The sequence below is a fragment of the Panthera pardus genome, unplaced genomic scaffold (genome assembly GCF_024362965.1).
Source record: "Panthera pardus isolate Hobbes unplaced genomic scaffold, ASM2436296v1 HiC_scaffold_27, whole genome shotgun sequence".
NCBI lineage: Eukaryota > Metazoa > Chordata > Mammalia > Carnivora > Felidae > Panthera > Panthera pardus.
The window spans coordinates 37052002-37073889 of record NW_026526843.1 but is presented as its reverse complement, the minus strand read 5'-3'; the positions used below and the strand labels follow the sequence as shown (position 1 = coordinate 37073889).

The 21888-nt window shown below is 42.2% G+C and overlaps 1 protein-coding gene across 4 annotated transcripts in view; it reads right to left on the bottom strand.

Moving 5' to 3' along the window:
- CHRDL1 (chordin like 1) overlaps positions 1-21888 on the bottom strand; it is a 117742-nt gene that overhangs the window by 69610 nt on the left and 26244 nt on the right. For all 4 annotated transcript variants that reach the window (XM_019426850.2, XM_053891256.1, XM_019426851.2 and 1 more), the window contains exons 3-4: positions 16606-16718; positions 13838-13931 (exon numbers count right to left, since the gene is read on the bottom strand). In XM_019426850.2, coding sequence (XP_019282395.2) covers positions 13838-13931; positions 16606-16718 — 207 coding nt within the window. The remainder of the gene's footprint in view (positions 1-13837; positions 13932-16605; positions 16719-21888) is intronic.

Here is a 21888-nt window from a genome sequence, read left to right as displayed (position 1 = left end):
GTTCATGAGTTCAAGCCCCACATCAGGCTCCGTGCTGACAGCTCAGAACCTGGAGCCTGCTTCAGATTCTGTGTCTCCTTCTCTCTCTGACACTCCGTGGTTCACACTCTCTCTCTCTCAGAAATAAATAAACACTAAAAAAAATTAAAACAAATAAATAAACTTAAAAATAAAATATTTTATACCGGGAAACAGAACTTATGTATCTAAAACATAAACAGACAGCAGAATTGATGATTATAAAGCAAACACCCCTGTAACTACCATGTAGGTCAAGAAAGAGAGTATGGCTAACACCCCAGAAGGCCCATTCTCTCCCCACTGGAGGGAACAACAGTCCTGACTTTTGGGACAATCACTGCCTTTTTTCTTTTTACTACCGTTTTATCACATGTATATAACTTCCTTAAACAATATAGTTTCATTTCGCCTGTTGTGAACTTCATATTAATCAAAACACACTGAATGCACTTGTTCATGGACATGTGTCTTGCTTTTTTATTCAATGTCAAGCTTGAGCTGTAAGATGTCGACTTTTAAAAGACTTCTGCTCCCTTCTCCGTGCCGAAAAGCACAGGTGAGCTTTGAAACAACAGGGGTTTGAACTGCACAGGTCCACTTATACACAGATTTTTTTTTTTTTTATAAACTCAGTACACTACCATGCACGTGCTTTCTCTTCCTTAGGATTTTAATGTTTTCTTTTCTCTAGCTTCCTTTATTGCAAGAACACAGCACTTAATACATATAACATACAAATATGTGTCAACTGTTCATGTTATCAGTGAAGCTTCCAGTTCAGCAGTAGGCTACTTGTAGTTTTTAGGAGAGTTGAAAACTATACCACATTTTCCACTGTGGGGCATCAGTGCCCCTCACCCCTGCTCAAGTTCATCATTCAAGGGTCAACTGTGTTTCCTTGTAGTTAACATTGTTCTCCTGCAGCCCATTTCTGTCCACTCTCCACCTTTGGAGGTGGAAGAAAAAAAGCTGATCAGCATCCTCTAGGACCCATTTATTTAGCTTTCAGAAGGATGTTTGAGTCCTTCCTTTATGGGGCTCAGTAATTACACTTTTCCTTCAACACTGCCTCTTAGGTTTGATACTCTGATCCTTTAATAATCTTTTTAATGAAACCATACTGAATGGCTCCAGACATGATTTCCTTCAGCGAAGCAATCTCAGAAGAAGCCCTTTTGGAAATACACTTCTCTAGATCAAGAGAAACAGGGACACAGCTCTGCCCCTATGGATTTCTCCAGAAGACGACAAAAGCTGCCGGTCAATCAGCTGCTAACAGATGACACTGTCTGAAGTTCTGTAGGAAACATTAACAAGGAATACGTCGGTCATTACTGCCAGTTACCGCTTATCGTGGCCGTCAATGCTCAAGGCAGTGTGGTCTCTGGAGCCTTCCTTATCCTGTGAAAAGTGTGCTCTGACGATCGACATTTGCTAGATTCTTCTAAGACCCCTTGGTCATCTTCTGACTTCACTTGCTCATCTCTGCCACCAGCCTCTAGTCAAATTTCTTCTCTGCCTTCTTCCGCATTTGAGAAAGAAAGGCACACCATACCATGGATGAACCTCGAAGACATTGTGCTAAGTGAAGGAAGGCAGTCACAAGAGGAAACATACTGTATGACTCCACTTACAGGAGGTACCTAGAGCAGTCAAATTCATAAAGACAGGAAGAAGAATGATGGCTGCCAGGGGCTGAAGGAGGGGGAAATGTAGATTTGTTTAATGGTGACAGAGTTCCAGCTTGAGAAGATGAAAAATTCCCCAAGATGGATGGTGCTGCTGGTTGCATAACAACATGAATGTACTTAGTGCCACAACACTGTACGCTTAAAAGTGGTCAAAATGGTGGGGCGCCTGGGTGGTTCAGTCCGTTAAGCATCCGACTCATTTTGGCTCAGGTCACGATCGCACGGTTCGTGAGATCGAGCCCCGTGTCGGGCTCTGCGTCGAAAGTGCAGAGCCTGCTTGGGATTCTCTTTCCCCGCCTCTCTCTCTGCCCCTCCTTTGCTCTCTCTCTCTTTCTCTCAAAATAAATAAATAATACATTTAAAAAATATTAAAAAGTGGTTAAATGGTAAATATTGTTATGTATATTTTACTACAATAAAATTTTTTACATAAGAAGACATTAAAAAGTAGAAAGAAAAGAAGGGAGGGAGGGAGGTGAGAGGCAGGGAAAGAGAAAGGGAAACAAAGAAAAAGCAAGGAAGAAAGCAAGCCAAATTTCCCTGCCTCTCCTTCTCACTCCCCATTTCTGTCCTATTAAAATCATAAAGGAATCCACCATATAAAGGGTATGGGGTTGAGTGTGGACTCTGATTTGGCCTTAGATCCTTGAAGGCATGACCTTGTGAATGTGAAAAAGAAAATCAACGTTGCACGAATTTGCTAAAGGAAAGAAAACTCGAGCTTACAGGGTCACTTACCTAATTTTTATGTTTTAAAAGTAACTTGTACTCCCAAGTTTGATGTCTTTCCCTTTCTCTCCAATTAAAAAGAAAATCCAACCAACCATCTTCCTACCCACAACTTTGATTTATCCCTTTCTCTGGTGCCCAGCTGGCTCAGTCGGTACAGCATGCGACTCTTGAACTCAGGGTTGTGAGTTCTAGCCGCACATAGGGCGTAGACCCTAGTTAAAATTAATATAGATAGATAGATCGACAGATAGATACATACCCCTTTCTTTAAAGATACAGTACATATCCTTCATAGCGTCTCTCCCATTCAAGGAGTACAACCCTATAAAAAACTGTTTCAGCAGCCACCCATCTACTACTGACTCACCTCCCACTCTCTGAGTCTTAGCGTCTATGTGGCAAAGACAAGAGACAAACATCAAGCCATTTATACAATAGACTATTTTGATGGCCAAAAGTGGAGTCTTGCAAGGAGGTGGATTTTGGAACAAATTTCAATAACTGACACCCTAAAGTCTGCCAGTTTCTTAAATCACTTTTAGGGAATAGCTGACAGTGTAAAACTCTAAATACAAAAATCAGATGAAAATCATTCTAATAAAGACTGTTATTTATCTTAGTGGCTGCATCCAAAACCCTGGAGTGAAACCCTTTGGCTCTAGGCAACAGATAGCAAGGATATTTGGTTACTTCGAGAACATATTGGTTTTAAATTAACAACCCCAAAGTGAAAAACTGGAGAGCTGGCAACTCATCCTAGAAACCACCGTGTCCTCTGCCACGAATAAAGAACTTGCCCTTGATATTACAGAGAGGCGTGGTGCTCTGCAGGGCTGTGGAACGGGTAGAGCCGGACTCTCTAGCCTCCCCTCTTCAACCCCCACACACCAAATCTCTTCCAGGTACCCAGGCCAGTGGCCTCGGGATCTCCCCCCACCCAGCCACCCCCACTCTCTACCGTTGAATTCTGCTTTCTAGATGCTGTGTGCAGACTGAATTGAAATCGTTAATAAGAGTCAAGATCCCACTTTCAAAGGTAGATTGATTTCTCAGGAATCAAAGCCTGAATTAAGAAGGTGAAGCTGTAACAATGATAGCATTTCAGGTGTCAGGCAACCTGGCAGGAAGTGGGGAAGGAGAGGGGGAGGCTGTTGCAATGCGGGCTAGACAGGTCTTGGAATCACAGGTGATGGGAAATCGAGGTAATAATCTCCTGCCCCACTTACTCGGAAAGCAGGCCCCGGTTTAAGAGTCAGCCCTGCAACCAGAAGAATGCTCAGTAAAGGACATCTTACTAATCCTTTCCTTAAAATACCCTAGATGTGACTCCTATTCCAAACTAAGTTGAAAACAGACTAAGCTGAAAACACTGATTTTATTTCAAACTATGTTGATTGCTTTTCCCTTTGAGAATTTCATTTGTTTATCAGCAGAAATTCCTGGGCTAATTCCGAGAAATGCCATTCATTTCTTGCCAACAACAAGTCATGGACAATGGGCGGGGTAGAAGGGAGAGCTCCCCACAGAGGGTCCTTCTTTCTGGACACAACGGCCAGGGGTTCTGAATGTGGAAGACGGCAGAAGAGCAAAGCTTTACGTGGGAGCCCCGGGAAAGCAGGGAGGCTGGCCACATGGAACAGTGTGCACATGTGACTTTAGGGTTGACCCTGGGAACGTGTCACGCAATCAAAGTATGTTTCTGAGGTACTTCTGTTCCCTATTACAGGAGAAACAATGTTGTCGTGTTGCCCCTGGCCCTTTGCACATGCACAGGGTCCTCTACTTGAGGATCGTGTAGGCAGTGCTCTTAACCTCCTTTATCAAGATGTTCCCTGGGACTTCCAGGCAGTCCCCAGTCCAACTGCATCAGACCTCACTGAGGTGCTTGTTTAAAGTATAGAATACCCACTGCAGCCCAACTGAATCAGAATTTTTAGTGTTAGGTCTGGGAGTCTGCATTTTATCAAATCTCTCCAGGTGGTCCTTAAGCACACTCAAGTTTGAGCAACACTAGTTTGGGGTCTTGTTGTAAAAGGGCCTGATTCCCTAACGAACTTCTCCAAACTAAGCTGCTCTATTATAACTTATTGCTATAATAAATGACTTCTGGAAACTGAATGGCATAATCCAAGACTTCTTAAAACATACAGTAAAAAAACACTAATCCTTCAGAGTGCCTTGCAAAAAAAACAGCTGAATCAGTTTGAAAAATATTGCACTCCATACACATCTCTGATAGATTCATAGTGTATATTAATATATTAAAGGCTCTGAGAAGTCCTGCATCAAACAAAACGTATTTACCTTTCTCTAATCCAAAAAGTTTATCTGCCCAGAAAGTCTCAAGTTTATTTGCCCATGTAAATGTTTTCCCTAGTGAGCTCAATTACCATCCCATACAATTGTGTTCCTTGCAACAAACTTTGGAAAAACACTGCTTTAACCCAGAAGAGTGACTGCGGTGGTGGAGGTTTCTTAAATATAGAAAACAAATGGAAGATGCATTTGGGACAAATGGGACTTGTCAGTATCCCTCAATGAAGTGCCACCTTCTTTATCTTTTTGTGGGATCAGCTTTGCTTAACGTTCATTGAAAGAAAGAGAGAAGTTTTACTCTATGAAGCAAAGGCACAGTTTTCCTAAAAGTCTTATTCTTAGATGACATAAGGGCTTCCAACATACTGACAGGAAATCCCATTCTTTTTCGTTTTTAAAAAAACTTTGCTATTTATTTCTGAGAGATAGAGACAGAGCATGAGCAAGCAGCGGGGGCGGGGGGGGGGGGGTGGACAGATAGAAAGGGAGACACAGAATCCGAAGCAGGCTCCAGGCTCCGAGCTGTCAGCACAGAGCCTGACGCGGGGCTTGAACTCAAAGACCGTGAGATCATGACCCGAGCCGAAGTCCGATGCTTAACCGACTGAGGCACCCCGGCACCCCTCCCATTCTTTTTCAAAAGCAACTAAATCCCCAGGGTTTACCAGAGACAATGATCACCTCACCTGGACAGGAGACAAGTTGGGTACCATTTTCCTGAAGGAAGTTTTAACCCTTCATACTCTGTGTTCAAGGGCCAAGTGTATGAGGAAAATAATAGAAATAAAGCATGGAAGACAGTGAAAGTCACTATGATGTGAAAGAACAGACTGTATAGATATGGAGGGTCTAGTGACCAAAAGAGACTATCTCTGTGGATACCTCTCAAACATTGGTATAAGAAACTAACTAACAATAATAGGGGCACCCGAGTGGCTCAGTCGGTTAAGTATCCTACTTCGGCTCAGGTCATGATCTCGTAGCTTGTGAGTTCGAGCCCCGTGCTGGACTCTGTGCTGACACCTTGGAGCCTGGAGCCGCCCTTGGATTCTGTGTCTCCCTCTCTCTCTATTCCTCCCTTATTTGCGCTCTGTCTATATCTCTTTCAAAAATGAATGAACATTTTTAAAAATTTTTTAAAGAGAAACTAACAGCAACAACAATAATAAAGTAAAGCTCCTGCTATCCAGAGACCAATGTTCTAGAATCCTCAGGGTTTGGGATGGCTTTTTTGGATAGTTTTTTTTTTTTTAAATACATTCTTCTTTTGCGGACAAGGAAATGGCCCCCAACTGATCATCTTGCATACAGAGTCGCATTAAATGGAAAGACTATGGCAGCTGGCTGTTAGTGTTTAAAAGGAGTTGACCCTTTTCAATAAAATCAAAAGGGGATACAGAATTCAGAAAAGAACCAAAGGAGAGAGGAGAGAGCAATGGAGATCACACACGAATGATGGCAATAGCAGCACTCAGCAGCCATGTGGATGGAAGGCAGCAGATACTCAAAGAGTTGAACCAAAAGAAGATGGGGTGGCTTTGAAATCCAGAAGAGATTCTTCAGTGAGTTACACATATAATCACTATACGACTCAGAAATCCCACTCTCAGGTATATCCCCCAAATAACTGAAAACATATGCCACAGAACAACTTGTAAATAAATGTTCACAGCAGCACTGTTCACAACAGCCAAAAGGTGGAAAGAACCCAAATGTCCATGCTTCCATTTACATGAAATGGCCAGAAAAGGGAAAATTCATATAAACAGAAAGCAGATTAGTGGTTCCCAGGGACTAGTGGAGAGAGGGGATAATGATCGTTTAAGGGGCACAGGGTTTCCTTCTGGGGTGCTGAAAAATTTGGGGACCTAGATTAGAGGTGATGGTTGCCTCCCATTGTGAATGTTCTTAATGCCACTGAGCTGTACACTCTAAAATCATAAATTTTAGGTTATGTGTACTTTACCACAATAACAATTAAAGAAACCCCCCCCCCCTTGAACTTTTGCCCTAAAAAACACTGGAGGGAGTAAAACAAGGCTTGTTTGCTTGATTCACGTAACACTAGCAGTCACAGACATGGGCACATAGTCATAGGACAGGAAGGGGAACACAATGTGTAGAGAGTTCAGCGATTAAAGATCAAAAACCAGATTCAGAGTGGCCGAGTGACCTGCAACCCTCACTAGGAACTATCAAAGGCCGAATGCTGTGTCTCCACCTCATCTTATAAAGGCTATTTCCACTATGGTACAGATTTGCATGATCTGATCTTGTTCAGATGCGAGTGGTAAATAAGAGAATGCTATTGGTATAAAGTAGAAACTGCATTGGTTCATACATGACTTTCCCCAGCACATTAACATTTTGCACCATCAAGGGACAGCAGCATCACCAAGGGACAGCAGCACCATCAAGGGACAACATGAACACAACTGAAATCAGCAAGTTGTGAAAACATACAGTAATCTGCCCAATCCCCTTTCACCCCACATTCTTCCTCTTGGCTCAGTTTGGCCATACTTGTAAGTCTTGCAAGTGCTTGTAACAAGACTCTTTCTGATCTTTGCGCATTTTTCTCTTGTCTCTAAAACTCAGCAGTTTCAAATCTTCTTTCTTCCCCCTTTCCCCAAGCTGATGACACCATTTTAAAACGTGAAGTCTATACTTACTGTAATATTCTTTTATTTATTAGAAATCTAAGATGCCTTTTTAAGCCATGCTAGTTGTTTATTAATATAGTTCTTTTGTTAGTACTTTGGTTACAAAGTTGCATAAGTTTCCAGTTATTTTCTCCAATCTTGTTTGTTCTTTGAGCCTTGTTATTTTTCAGCATATAATTTTGCAGAATGTGGGGATTTTCAAAAACGCATCTATGGCAGCCACTCTGGAAAACAGTACAGAGTTTCCTCGAAAAGTTAAAAATAGAACTACCCTATGATCCAGCAATTGCACTACTAGGTATTTACCCAAAAGATCCAAAAATACTGATTCCAAGGACTACACGAAGCCCAATGTTTATAGCAGCATTATCAACAATAGCCAAATTGCGGCAAGAGCCCAATGTCCATCAACTGATGAATGGACAAAGCGGAGGTGGTATATATGGAGTGGAGTATTACTCAGCCATCAAAAAGAATGGAATCTTGCCATTTGCAACAATGTGGATGGAACTAGAGAGTATCATGCTAAGCAAAGTAAGTCAGTCAAGGAAAGACAAATACCATACGATTTCACTCATATGTGGAACTTAACAAACAGAACAAATGAACGTGGGGGTAGAAAGAGAGCCGAACCAAGAAACAGACTCTTAACTAGACAGAACACACTGATGGTTACCGGAGGGGAGGCGGGTAGAGGGATGCGGGGAAATAGGGGGCAGGGATTAAGGAGGGCACTTGTCATGATGAGCACCAGGTGTTGAATGGAAGTTCTACACCTGAAACTAATATTACACTGTATGTTAACTAACTGGAATTTAAATTAAAACTTGAAAATGTAATTAAGAAATACACATATCACATTATGGCAAAAATGCTTGTATCTGCTATCTAGGTCACAACCCAACTCCCGTCAAGAGACAAATAATGGGGCACCATGGTTCAGTGGGTTGAGCATTCAACTCTTGATATTGGCTCAGGTCATGATCTGAGTTGTGGGATGGAGCCCCAGGTCCAACTCTGCACTGAGCGTGGAGCCTACTTAGGATTCTCTCTCTCCCTCTCCCCCACTCATGCTCCCCCCTCTCTCTCAAGAAAATAAAATAAATTTTTTTCAAAATAAAAAAAGAGACAGACAAATGGCATAGGGTTTCCAGCTTCTCCTTACAGTAACACACAGATTATAGTGCTATACTGGAAAGGTCATTTCTTTAACCTCCCTTGAATTTAAAAGACTGTGGCGAGGGATACCTCTCTTGGTAAAGCCACACTATCACTGTCCCTTAAAATCACATCATGGAACTAATATTTTTTCACCGTTAGCCAATAGGGAACGCTGTGGATTAGGTCTCTGGTAAGAGATAAAATCAGGTATGTTGGCAATTTTATAACAGCTCTTTAATGACCCACGGATGCTAGAAAACCCCAACAGGAACCCAAATTTCTGAATTCTGAGTAGCGAATTAAGATTAGCCATTAAAACAATTGTAGATAGTATCATGATTTAGACTCCTGGTGCCTATAAAAGTCTTCTTTTCATGATAAAATTATATATAAAGAACAAAAGGAAAGGAGCCCTGTCCTTTCTCTCTTCCTCTCCCCTTTACCACTCCACTTCACCAAAAGAGATCTGGAATTTTGTTCCTATAAATCTCTCAATATCATGGACTATGAGAGTCCTGCTTATTGACTGGGATGGATTTAGTGACCCTTCTGACTTCTGTGCAGTCTTGACTTTGTCATTAAGAATGTTCTAAATTTGAGGCACCTGGGTGGCTCTGTGGGTTAAGCATCTGACTCTTGATTTTGGCTCAGGTCATGATCTCGTGGTTCATGAGACTGAGCCCTGAGTCGGGCTCTGCGCTGACACTGTGGAGCCTGCTTGGGATTCTCTCTCTCCTTCTCTCTTTCTCTCTGCCCCTCCCCTGATCACTCTCTCTCTCAAAATAAATAAGTCTAAAAAAAAAAAAAAAAAAAAAAAAAGAAATGTTCTAACTTCCATGCAGCACCTGCCTCTTCAGGCACAGTAGAGCACGCCGTCATATGTGACCAAGACCTGACCTCTCTGCCCCAGATACTTGGGGAAGCCCTGATGAAAAAAAATTTTCGTTTTCTCTTCATGGGAATCAATATAGATTTCTCTCTGGTAATTCTGGAAAAGCAGTGTGTGTACTTTGATTGCCACAGTTCAACAGGAACTGCAGGAGACAACCCCAAATACAGGTGGGAACCTCGGAAATTTCCGGGGTAGGGAGTCTGGAGAGCAAGAACCAGGGTGAACAGAGAAACAAATGGGGGGCGAAGGCTCTTGTGTCTTCTCCAACGGAAGATGAGCTCCAGGCGTATCTAGCAGGACCCTCCCACTGAATCCATCTCCAACCATATGAACGTCCCTAGTCAATAGGGCTACAGAATGGTATGCAAGGCCAAACCTTGGGTATATAGCTTCCTCATTTGTTTTCTCGTTTTGATACAGAACTTGTTCATCATCCTGGCCTATAAATCTTCTACTTTGCAATGAAAGCATTTTCATCACAGTGCCTTCCATTGGGTTAAGACAGAAAATTAGAGCCCCTTCCTTTGACCAAACATTCCTGTGGCCCTGAAGGCAGGAGTTTCCTCATGCCTAATAATCACTGGGGCGGAAGGAATACAGAGGAGTCATCACAGCCAGTGCCCTGTCTCAAAGCAGAACAGTGACAACTTTATCTCAGATGGGTGGGTACCTTTTTACTTACAGAAATATGCTGTAAAGAGACAGAAATTCTCCTTAGTCATTTATTCTGGGATTTAACAGCCACCGTGTCCCAAAGTTCATCCCTTTATCAAACTCCATTCTTCTCTGCTATGGTTTAATTAAACCTGTTCACTCTTGTTTGATCTTCAATAGCAAGAAGAGGTGGTTTGCATTCCTGTTCAATATGGCCATGAGAGCACAGGAGAGAACTCCCTGCTCTTTTCCCACCAAAGAGTGAGGGATGAAATGTAAAACTAACAATAAAGAAAAATGAGCAAATAAATGAGGGAGTAAGTAAACAAATAAATAAATAAAAAGTTAAAAAAGGTTTTTAAATATTTATTTTTGAGAGAGAGAGGGAGACAGGGTGTGAGCAGGAGAGGGGCAGAGACAGAGAGGGAGAGGGAGACACAGAATCCGAAGCAGGCTCCAGGCCCTGAGCTGTCAGCACAGAGCCCCATGCGGGGCTCGAACCCACGAACCTTGAGATCATGACCCAAGCCGAAGTTGGATGCTTAACTGACTGAGCCACCCAGGTGCCCCAATAAATAAAAACTTTGAAACTGCAAAATCATGCCCAGAAACAAAAACAAGACTCCTTGTGGAATAAAACATAGAACAAAAGTACAGCAATAAAGGGAAGGGGCCAAAGCCGTATGGTCCATATGGCAGCTAAGACTGGATACAGATAGTTGGGACCAGACAGCCGGGCAAGAACTATGGCCTCCAAGTGGCTTCTCATGTAAAGGTGGAGACTAGGGCCCCACTCCTCCCATGTAAACAGGGATGGACATAGCTCTGCCCACCTGAGGTGGCTCTCCCAAGGTAGGCAGCTGTAGCTGAGGTCACAGTACAAGATCATTATCAGGGACTAGCACTGCACAAGAAAACAGAGGTCGAAATAGACCATCCAGGCATAAGGGAGCCCAAGCTGAAACACTAATGTAAACACTAGTGTAAACACTAATGTAAACACCTGGTTCAGAGCTAAGTGAACTGTGTGGCCTGGAACAATCTTTCCATCAGGAAGGAAGGCCTTATCCAAACAAACAAGCAAAGAAACATTTTAGAAAACAAGGGGAAATTCAGATCTAAGAAAAGCCGTCAAGAAACCCAGTACAACTGAGAATTCACACCAGGAAAAAATACAAACATTTAACCTATCTAAAATGGACCCTAAATAAACATTTAAATGCATTAAAGAAATAAAGAATAAGGTCCCAAGAAATAATAACAAGGGTTTATAAAACAGCAATATGTAGATATTTTAAAATGTAGTTCAAAAACTTGGGGGGAAATACAGTTATTGAAAATAAGAGAACAAACAGAACCCAACAGATGGCCTGAATAGTAGGCATGAAAAGGCCTGAGAAAGAATTCACGAATTGGAGGACAGAACTGAAGTAATATATCATTACGGGGAGTATGCCAAGACAGAAAAAATAAAAGAAGCATGAAGAGATAGAGGATAAATTAAATGAGCTGCAAAAACATATGTCAAAGGCAACTTTGAGAACGAGGAAAAAAGAAGGGTAAGATGTAATGTTCAGAAAAACCATGAGTAAAAATTGAAGAGAAACTTGCGTCTTTTGGCTGAAAAAATGATGGACTGAGCAGGCTAAAGAAAAATAAATCACATATCTACACCATTCGTCATGTGCATCAAAGAAAAAGAGGAAATCTTAAAAGCTGGAAGAAGGAGAAAACAGGTTGCCTAGAAAAGAACTACAATCCAACACCATACTTGTTATCCCCAAAGGAAGGAAGTCAACAGACCATTTATTAGTATCTTCAAAGTGTTGAGGGAAATTTTTTAGCCAGCCAAATTATCATTCAAGGATGAGGGCAAAATAAAGACATTTTTGCATATAAGGATTGGGGAACCTTCGTACTACCTCCCACAGAAAGAACTGTTAAATAAGCCTTAAAGACAAATTTCTCTTTTCTGGTATTGATGGCCTCGATTCCTTTACAACTTGTCTTTTCTCCCAAAGGAACTGCTGGCTTATACTTTGCTTTTTCTCAATACTTGCTTCCTATTCTGCAGCTGGGGTAGGTGATAGCCATATTGCACTCTACCATCTTCGGCCCTGTGTTTTGTATCTGGGTCATGCCTCAACCTCCCTCCCAGGGAAGAACAATGTCTACATAGCTTCGATACATTCCTATGGCATGAGACCACTTTTGGAGGCTTCCGGTGGAAAACAAAGTGGAAAAAAATCTCCAGATTGGCCTTTTTAATGGGAAATTTTGCTCCCACCTACCAAACCTCTCCTTCGTAATCCAGTTTCAGTAGAAGCAGCAAAGAAAGAAATATCAAACCTGTAAGCCTCATTTAGGGATTTATTACAAAAACCAACTTGCAGGTAGATCTTCTGCCAGGTCAGTCTCTTACATCTTGAAGCACGTACTGTCATCATCAATATTCAGAATGATAAGTGTATGACATGGCATGATCTTTTGCCATGGGGGAAAGAAGTCCCTGTGTTCATCAGCGTGTATTTTCTGATCCAGGAAAGTGTAGTTCACAAAGGGGGTGACCGAGAGGGTTTGGGGGCTTCTTCTCCATTAAACACCTCCATCCCTATAACTGAAATGTTAACTGCATTTTCATTGAACCTTATTCCTAGCCCCATTCCTACCATTGCTGCCCTGACACTTTGGGTTCCTCTCTTTTAAGTTCTGGAAGTTCTTTACTACTTAAAAAAAGCACCACCTACGCCCTAGACTAGTGGTCCTTTGTGTTCGTAGGGTCACGTACACCCCCTTTACAAATACCAGTAAGATTATGGATCGTCTCTAAAGGAGTTTACATGTAGACATTGTTACACCAAAAATGAAACCGTTTTAGAGGGTTCACTGACCCCATAAAGCCCACCCACGGACTCCACCTCAAGAACCTCCATCCTAGAGGAAAAAAAGATCAATTTACGTGCCACAAGGCTTCTACTGCCCAGATCCCAAGGCCATCACTTAGCTTTTCCTAGGCCTGCTGTCCGGCCCACAGCATTCTCTTAATCATTCCACGCCTGCATGCCTCTGGTGTGGGAGCCAGGCCCCAGTCAGACGTGAACAAAGTGTCATTGAGGGAGCCGCTGCCTCAGACAAACACCCTAGCCGCAAACCATCAAAGTAGACGGTTCTAACGGCCTTGTGAAAGTCTCTGCCCGCCTCCCCCTTAGATTTGCTCTTAACAATGTGTACATAATAACTGTGCAGTCTGGAGGAGGTGACTATTCAGCAGGCAGGCAGCTTTATACTGTCATAAACCTCACTGGTTCAGCTCCTTTGATTTATGCAATCCCAGCACTAATTGCTTGAGACACGTGCCGCCATGCTACAATTCCCCTGGTGCCTGCTGCCCATGGCAGGAAGAGGCTGTTTATGGCACGAACTCTCTGGGCCACAATTCCCTTCCCCCAACTGACATCCACCTTCAAATGATTAAAAGCCCAATGAAAATCTGTTACTGGGTACCCAATAACTTATTAGAGCTTAGAATGGGCCCCGCTTGGGCTATAAACAGCATTTAGGGGCCAGCATGGCCTGCCTAAAAGCGTCCTATTGTTATTTCTGTCTGGAAGTTTCCCTTCTGGGGAATTAGGCAGATGGAGTGGCTTGGGTGGAAGAGGGAGGAAGGAGAACCACAGCGGGGAAAGAGAGAGGCGATCTGGTTTTACCTGGGCAGCGCGGGCAGCACAGATGTGGAATATGCACAGGGGAGACGCAGTGAAGGCTTGGACATCTGACTCGGCTGCAAAGCACATTCCCATTCTGAAAGAGAGGAGGCAACCACGAGAAAAAAAATGAATGTCTTTCAAAGGTCACCTGTGGTCATGCCAGTCTGGGAAACAGGCACGCAGAGACTCACCCAGACAGCGAATGACGCATTCCCAAGGAGCTGAATGAAATCAGCATTTTCTTCCCTTTTCTCATCACTAGCACGTCTGCTGGGTTGGTGGATAGCTGGCTGGCATATCTTTCTGAAGCTGGGGTCACCACTGCTCTCATTTTCAAAGCCTCCCACCAACTGCGGACAAAAGCTCCTCCTGGCCTAGCTTTGTGGTGTTTCTAGCCTTTCTGGCTCCAGCTGCACATCCACAAGAGCCTAGTCTAATTACACAATCACCTGCTCAATACCACCTGAGGGAAGGGATAACCAGTGATGGGTCCCCCTTAGCTGCTACCCACCCCTGGGCATGGAGACATCCCTGACACATGGGTCTTGGATTCCACGTAACTCTGCCTGGGTCCAGCAGGCTGAATGCCTCCTCTCCGCCTTTCCTGTTTCAGTCGTAAGTTTTCGGAGAACAAGCTAGGCTTTGGAATTGAGCGGATTACCTAGTGTGCCTGGTGGGGGGGGGGGGGCGGGGGGGGAGGGGGGAGGGCGGTGACTGGGTCCCTGCCCAATTTACAATGACAAGATCCCTAGCTCTGACAGCTCTCAGCCATTGCTAGATCATGGGAGGCCTTTGGAAATCAATTGGGCATTAGCATATTTCCATCTATAATTCATTCCAAGCAAGGGTTACTTGCATCTATCACGCTCTTGTGGGGGAAGAGGGTGACAAAGAGGATGTGGAAAGAGAGGATGCCAGCCCTTGAGCTGTTGGATTTGGGATCATATTAACATTTTCCTTGCCCTGCAGACAGCAAAGCTCAGCCCCCAAGGGTTAGCTGTCCATTTCCAATGTGTTGGGTCAAGAATCTGACACAATCTTGTCATACCAGGCAGTTAATCAGTCCCCAGATGCCCTATTTGATACCTGCCCTGGCCATTTAAAGAGGCAGGCTTCTTTGATCCAAATCCAAATGACCTTACCAGAAACCTTTTTCTTTTCTCATGGACTTTCTAGAACAAATTTTTGGAGTGTTGCATTTGGAAACACCACAGAGTCTCCTTTTGTGCCACACTCCTCAGAGCCAGGTGGTATCATCTTGAACTGAAATCACCAAACCACATCAGAAACCACTCCTTCTGGCTGAGGCCTACGCTGATGCCTCCTTAATGCATTGAACTGAATTCTGTTCTAGAGTTAACAGATTAACAAAAATAACAGTCATAGTGATAGTGATGATGACGATGACGATGACAGCAGCTGATGTCTCTTGAATGCTGTGACCAAGCACTGTTGTAACTGAAATGTATTAGTGAATTTAATCCTTACCACACCCATATGAAATACATAGTATCATGATCCCATTTTAAAGAAAAAGAAGCTGAAGGGATCGCAGAGAGGTTAGGTAACTTGTCCAACATAACACGGCTCACAGGTGGCAGAGCCTGAATTGGAAACATGGTCTGTCTTGACCCTGGAGCCCGGTAGCCTCTTAACATTACCTCCTACTGCCCCAAGTTTAGATTTTCACATCCTTAAGATTCTAGAAGCCCAAATTTCTGTTTAAATGGCAAAAGAATCTGGCTTGCAAGTGACTGCTTCTGTTCTACCTGGGCACTAGGGAGGAGATACAGTCCTTCCACAAGGTCTCACGTGAGAGGCTGGTCTTGAAAATTCTTTCCATCTGCTCAGAGTTCTCTATTCTCAAGGCCTGGTACAAGGCTTCCTTTCCCAATTGGCCTAGTGCAGTGGTCCCCACCAGGGGTCATTTTGCTCCCCAAGCAACTCTGGCCATATCTTGAGACATTTTTGGTTGTCATAACTGGGATTGATGCTATTGGTGTCTATTGGGTAGAGGCCAGGGACGCTGCTAAACATCCTACACAGTCCGGGACGGGCCCTACAACAAGGAAATATCTGTACCAGAATGTCAATAGTGTAGAGATTGAGAAACCCTGGCCTACTATGTGATGGTAGAAGCTTATCCAGAAAGATCGACCACACCTGTGGCCCTGGGTCAAGGCCACAGAAAGAAGACGATACTGCCTATTTTGTCTATTGCAAAGATGACATTTAATGTATCCAAACACCTCTCCAAATGATTGGTCAGGAGCCAAGGCCACGCCAAGGGAACTCCAATCATCAGCAGGTACAGGCCAAGGTTTCACAGCCTCGATCCTAATTATAGTTTCTGGTGGAGTCAACAAAAAATACACTCTCCCAAGGAACCAGTGTATAACCTGTCCTCATCTTTTCTCTAAAGGCCAGCCTTGAACATGATCTTCGAAAACGGTTTTGTCTTACAATCCAGGTATTCTAATTGAGCTTTGCTTCCCCATTCCCGGGAATCAAACTCTTCTACCTTCTCCCACCATGTCCCATATCATTTGGCTAAGAGACTATAAATATCTGTCCCAAGCAAATACTCAGGGATCCCAAAGGCAACAAGCCAAAACGCAACAAGATGAAAAAGTCAGATGTTTGTTTTTCCATAGAAGCTGCTTCCTAACTTTTCTTAGGCTTTTACCGCCCATGCTTCCCGGCCATTCAGGCAAAGGAAGTATGTCTGAGGAGCAAACTGGGTAATCATATGCTGGGAAGGATTGTACCTCTGAGCAGATGCAGTTCACACAGTAAACCAACCCATAAGGTTCCAGGTAAGGATGCCATCTCTCACCCACTCTGTACTTCTTGTCTTGAAACACACAATATGTCTCTGAATCTGTGAGGAAGGAGATGGAGAATAGGGCAGTTAGAAACCACAGACAAAGTCATAAAATCCAAAGGCAATCACACTTTCCATCTGTTTTAGGGTACTTCAAGAGAAGAGGCATAGGGGATATTTCCAGAAGCCCTTCTAGGAGCTCCGTGTTCTACATGCTTTGCTTATTTGATCCTACGATGATCGAACAAGGTAGGCACTACCATTAATCTCATTTCATAGATGAGGGAAATCAAGGGTCCTCTAACCAGCAAGTAACTGACATGAGAGTCAAACCCAGGTTTGCCTCAGTGAAGCCAAGATCCTGATTACCGCTCTGTTCCAATGGTAAGATAAGAGAGAATGTCGGGTGTCCTTTTGGAAGAAGTTGTGCTCCTTGCTTTGGAAATGCAAGCTAAGGTCTGAAATGCTGATCTCTCTTTCTCAGAGCTGCCTGGTGGTGGTGTAGGAGTAATGAATGAAAAGAACTGTGTTAAGTTCCTATAAACGGCTTTTGCCCATGCATGCTAATATCATTCAATTATTAACCAAGTATTTTACACTTACTCTTTTTTTAATTAATTAATTAATTTATTTATTTTGAGAGAGAGAGAGAACACAATCGGGAGAGGGGCAGAGAGAGAGGGGGACAGACAGAGAAGCTGAAGCAGACTCTTTGCTGACAGCAAAGAGCCTGATGTGGGGCTTGAACTCACAGACCGCGAGATCATGACCTGAGCCAAAGTCGGACGCTTAACCGACTGAGCCACCCAGGCGCCCTGGACACTTATTGTCAGGCATTCTGCTAACTGCTGGGGATAAAATGGTGAGCAAGAATATCCGTAGTCTTTGCTCTCATTCAACTCAAAGACTGTTTCTTATGTAAACAACTCCCCATTTGCTCCAAAGTAATGTCCCCTTCCCCTTTGATGAAAAGAAACTTTCATAGCCATAGCCTGTCTTGTGCCACAGTTTCTTGTATTACTTTACAGGTCTTATTTCTCCATCAAAGTAAAAGCTCCTCAAAAGCAGGCAACATTTGGGGCGCCTGGGTGGCTCAGTTGGTTAAGCATCCGACTTCAGCTTGGGTCACGATCTTGTGGTTCCTGAGTTGGAGTCCCGCGTTGGACTCTGTGCTGACAGCTCAGAGCTTGAAGCCTGCTTCGGATTCTGTGTCTCCCTCTCTCTCTGCCCCTCCCTTGCTCATGCTCTCTCTCTCTCTCTCAAAAATAAACATTAAATTTTTTTTTTCAAAAAAGCAGGCAACATTTATTCTTTGCTCTCTATCACATGGCCTACTACGCTGGGGCCAATAAATGTAATCAGTTAACAACTGACTGGTAAATGAATCTCCAAACATGTGATTCACCGAATCCCATCCTCGTTTATCTCCTGCTTCCCAACACACAAGGTCAAAACAAACCAAGACTCTTCTTGTAGCAAACATATTAGTTTCCCTCACTCTCCAGTACACATTTCGCTGATGAGCAAATTGAATAAAGAAAAGGCAGATGAGCAAGAAACTGGGAGAAGATCTTTCCAATAAATAAACTATGAGTATTGGGAACTTTTGATCATTTAAATTAATAAGTAAAGGACCAACCAATCCATTAGAAAGATGACCTATTTACCTGAGACATGAATAACAATTTGGGGGAAGAAGAAATGGGAACAGGCAATAAACAGGAAAAGATGTTCAACCTCACTAGAAATCAGAGATTCAGATTAATACTACACTGAAAGGGGCGCCTGGATGGTTCACTAAGTTGAATGTCAGACTTCAGCTCAGGCCACGATCTCACAACTCATGAGTTCGAGCCCCACATGGGGCTCACTGCTGTCAGCACAGAGCCTGCTTGGAGTCCTCGAGTCCCCCTGTCTATCCCCCACTCACGCTCTCTCTCAAAAATGAATAAACATTTAAAAAAAAAGCTACACTAAGATCATTGTCTCAAGCAGCCACTCACTCAAGACCCTCAATGATTTTTTTTCCAACCACCCAAAAATAAATTCCAATTTACTTTTCAAATCTTTGTTTCCAACTTGTTCGGAAGAATGAGCTGGGAGAGTCAGAAAATGTGGGTTTGAATTCTAAACCAGCTCTACCTGTGTGGCATTGAGCAAGTCAGTGAAACTATCAGTCTTAAAAAAAATAAAAAATTAAAGTTAAAAAACCTGCCAATCTGTGTTCCATACCTGTGGGATACAGATTATCTGCTTCTCAAGCAGAGGTTGGAGGAGTAAATGAAACTCTGTAAATGAAGAAGTACTACAAAACGTAGAGTGTCATTTTATAGTAATTGTTTTCGTCTTAGAAAAGCAATGCATACTTAATGTAGAAACCTGGAAAACTTGCACAAAGTTCCAGAAAGAACAAAGTAAAAACATAAATGTATATACGTGAAAAACATTACACGCAATTCCAGCATGAAGACAACCACTTTTAATATACCGGTAACTCAGAAATAGCCTGTGGTTGAAGAAAAAAATCAAATGGAAAGTTACAAAATAGTTTGCACCAAATGAAAATAAAAACACGGCATGTCACAATCAGTGAGATTTGGCTAAAGAAGTACTCAAAGGCCTAGATCACTAGAACACCTATATTAGAAAAGGAGAAAACTCTCAAACCAATACCTTAAGAAACTAGAAAAAGGTGGGGTGCTTCGGTGGCTCAGTTAAGCAGCTGACTCTCCATTTCAGCACAGGTCATGATCTCACAGTCCTGAGATCAAGCCTCATGTTGGGCTCCGTGCTGGGTGTGGAGCCTACTGAAGATTCTCTCTCTCCTCCTCTCCCTCTGACCCTCTCCCGCTTGCTGTCTCTTTCTCTCTCTCTCAAAAAAAACAAAAAAAAAAAACAAAAAAAAAAAAACTAGAAAAAGTGAGCAAAATAAACCAAAAGCATATAGAAGAAAGGAATAATAAAGAACAGAAATCAGTGAAATTGAAGACAGAAAATCAACAGAAAAAGAATCAGTGAGATTCCATGTGTTTTTTAAAATAAAATCAATAAAATTGATAAACTCACAAAACCAGCAATGATACACATAGAGAGGATGCCAATTTCCAGTATTAGGGACAACAGAGAGGATTTCTTTAAAAGGATAAAAAAAAGAATATTATGAATAACTTTATGCCACTTAATTTAGCAAACTAGATGAAATGAATGAATTCTTGGAAAGACACAAATTACCAAAGCTCAAAGTAGAAGAGCTAGAGAACCTGAATATTCGTGTATCTTTTAAAGAACTTGAATCTGTAGTTCAAAACTTTGTCACAAAGAGAACTCCAAGGCCAGATGACCTCACTAGTGAGTTCTATCAAACATTCTACCAAACATTTCAGAAAAATGAAGAGGAGGGATTGCTTCCCAACTACATCGTTGATGTGAGAATGACACTGACATCAGAACCAGATAAAGGTGTTATGAGAACAAAAATAAGTCTACAGACCAACGTCCCTCCTGAACACAGACACAAACATTCTCACTAAAATTTTAGTAAATTAAACCTAAGGATAAATAAAAAGGATAATATTTTGTGAGCAGGTGGGATTTATCCTGAAAGTTAAAGGCTAATTCAAGATTCACAACGTTCCCAATTCAGTCAACCTAATTCACCATATCAGCAAACGGGAGAAGAAAAATCATGTAATTATCACGATAGATGCAGAAAAAGCATTTAACAAAATTCTATATTCATTCGTGACAGAAACTCTCAGCAAAGTAGAAGGAGGGTCTTCCTCAACCTAATAAGGGCATTTTAAAAAAATTTATAGCTAACAGCATACTTTATGGAAAAAGAACACTTTCTCCCTGAGATTGGGAGTTACTCAAGGATGTCCACTCCAGCACTTTGTGGAGATCCATGCCAGTGAAATCAGGAAGGGAAAAGAAGGAAAAGGTATGCATATTGGAGAATAAAACATAAAACTGTTCTATTCATAGATATGGCTGTCTACAAAGAAAAATCCCGACGAATCTATTTACAGTTACCAGAAACAGTAAGAAAATTTAACAAGATTACAGAATACAAGGTCAGTATCCAAAAGCTGATTATGCTAATGTATTCTATAATAAATAATTAGAAATTGAAATTTGAGGGGCGCCTGGGTGGTTCAGTCAGATAGGCATCTGACCCTTGATTTCGGCTCAGGTCATGATCTTATGGTTCCTGAGACTCAGCCCCGCATTGGGCGCTATGCTAATAGTGCAGAGCCTGCTTGGGACTCTCTCTCTCCCTCTCTCTGCCCCTTCCCTGCTCATGCTTTCTCTCTCTCTCTCTCTCTCTCTCAAAAATAAATAAATTCAAAAGGAAAAGAAACTGAAATTTGAAAAAGTATCATTTGCAACAGCTCCCCCAAAACATGGAAATACTGAGCTATAAATCTAACAGGGTATGTGCCAGACCTGTACTCAGGAACCTACAAAACAATCATAAAAGAAACCAAAGAAGGCCTAAAAACCTTGTTTGTGAATTGGAAGTCACAATATTGTGAAGATGTCAATTCCCCACAAAGTGACTTATAGATTCAGTGAAACCCAATACCAAATATTAGCAAGATATTTTGTAAAAATTGGTAATCTAATTCCAAATTTTTTATGGAAAGTTAAAGGAGAATAGCCAAAACAATTCTGACAAAGAAAGATTTGGTCTTCCATCCAAGTACTAACCAGGCCCGACCCTGCTTAGCTTCTGAGATCAGACGAGATCAGGCGCGTTCAGGGTGGTATGGCCGTAGACTGACAAAGAAAGATTTGGGAGGACACATATGATGTCATTTCAAGACTTAATGTAAAATTATGCTTTTTAAGGCAATGTGGTTTTGGCAAAAGATTAGACAAATCAATAGAATAGAATGATGAGTCAAAAAATAGACCCACACTTACGTAGTCAATTGATTTTCAACAAAGGTATAAAGACTGTTCAATGGAGGAACAGTATTTTTTGTCAACAACTGCTGTTGGAACGTTTGGATAGTCATACACAAAACATGAAATAAAATGAATCTATATCTCAGACCACATACAAAAATTAATTCAAGATGGATCACAGATACACCTTAACGTAAACTTTAATATTTTAGAACTCTGGAAGAGAACATTGAAGGCTACCTTTGTGATATTGGGTTAGGCAAAGATTTCTGAGATATGACACCAAAACTATAATCCATAAAAGAAATATTACAAA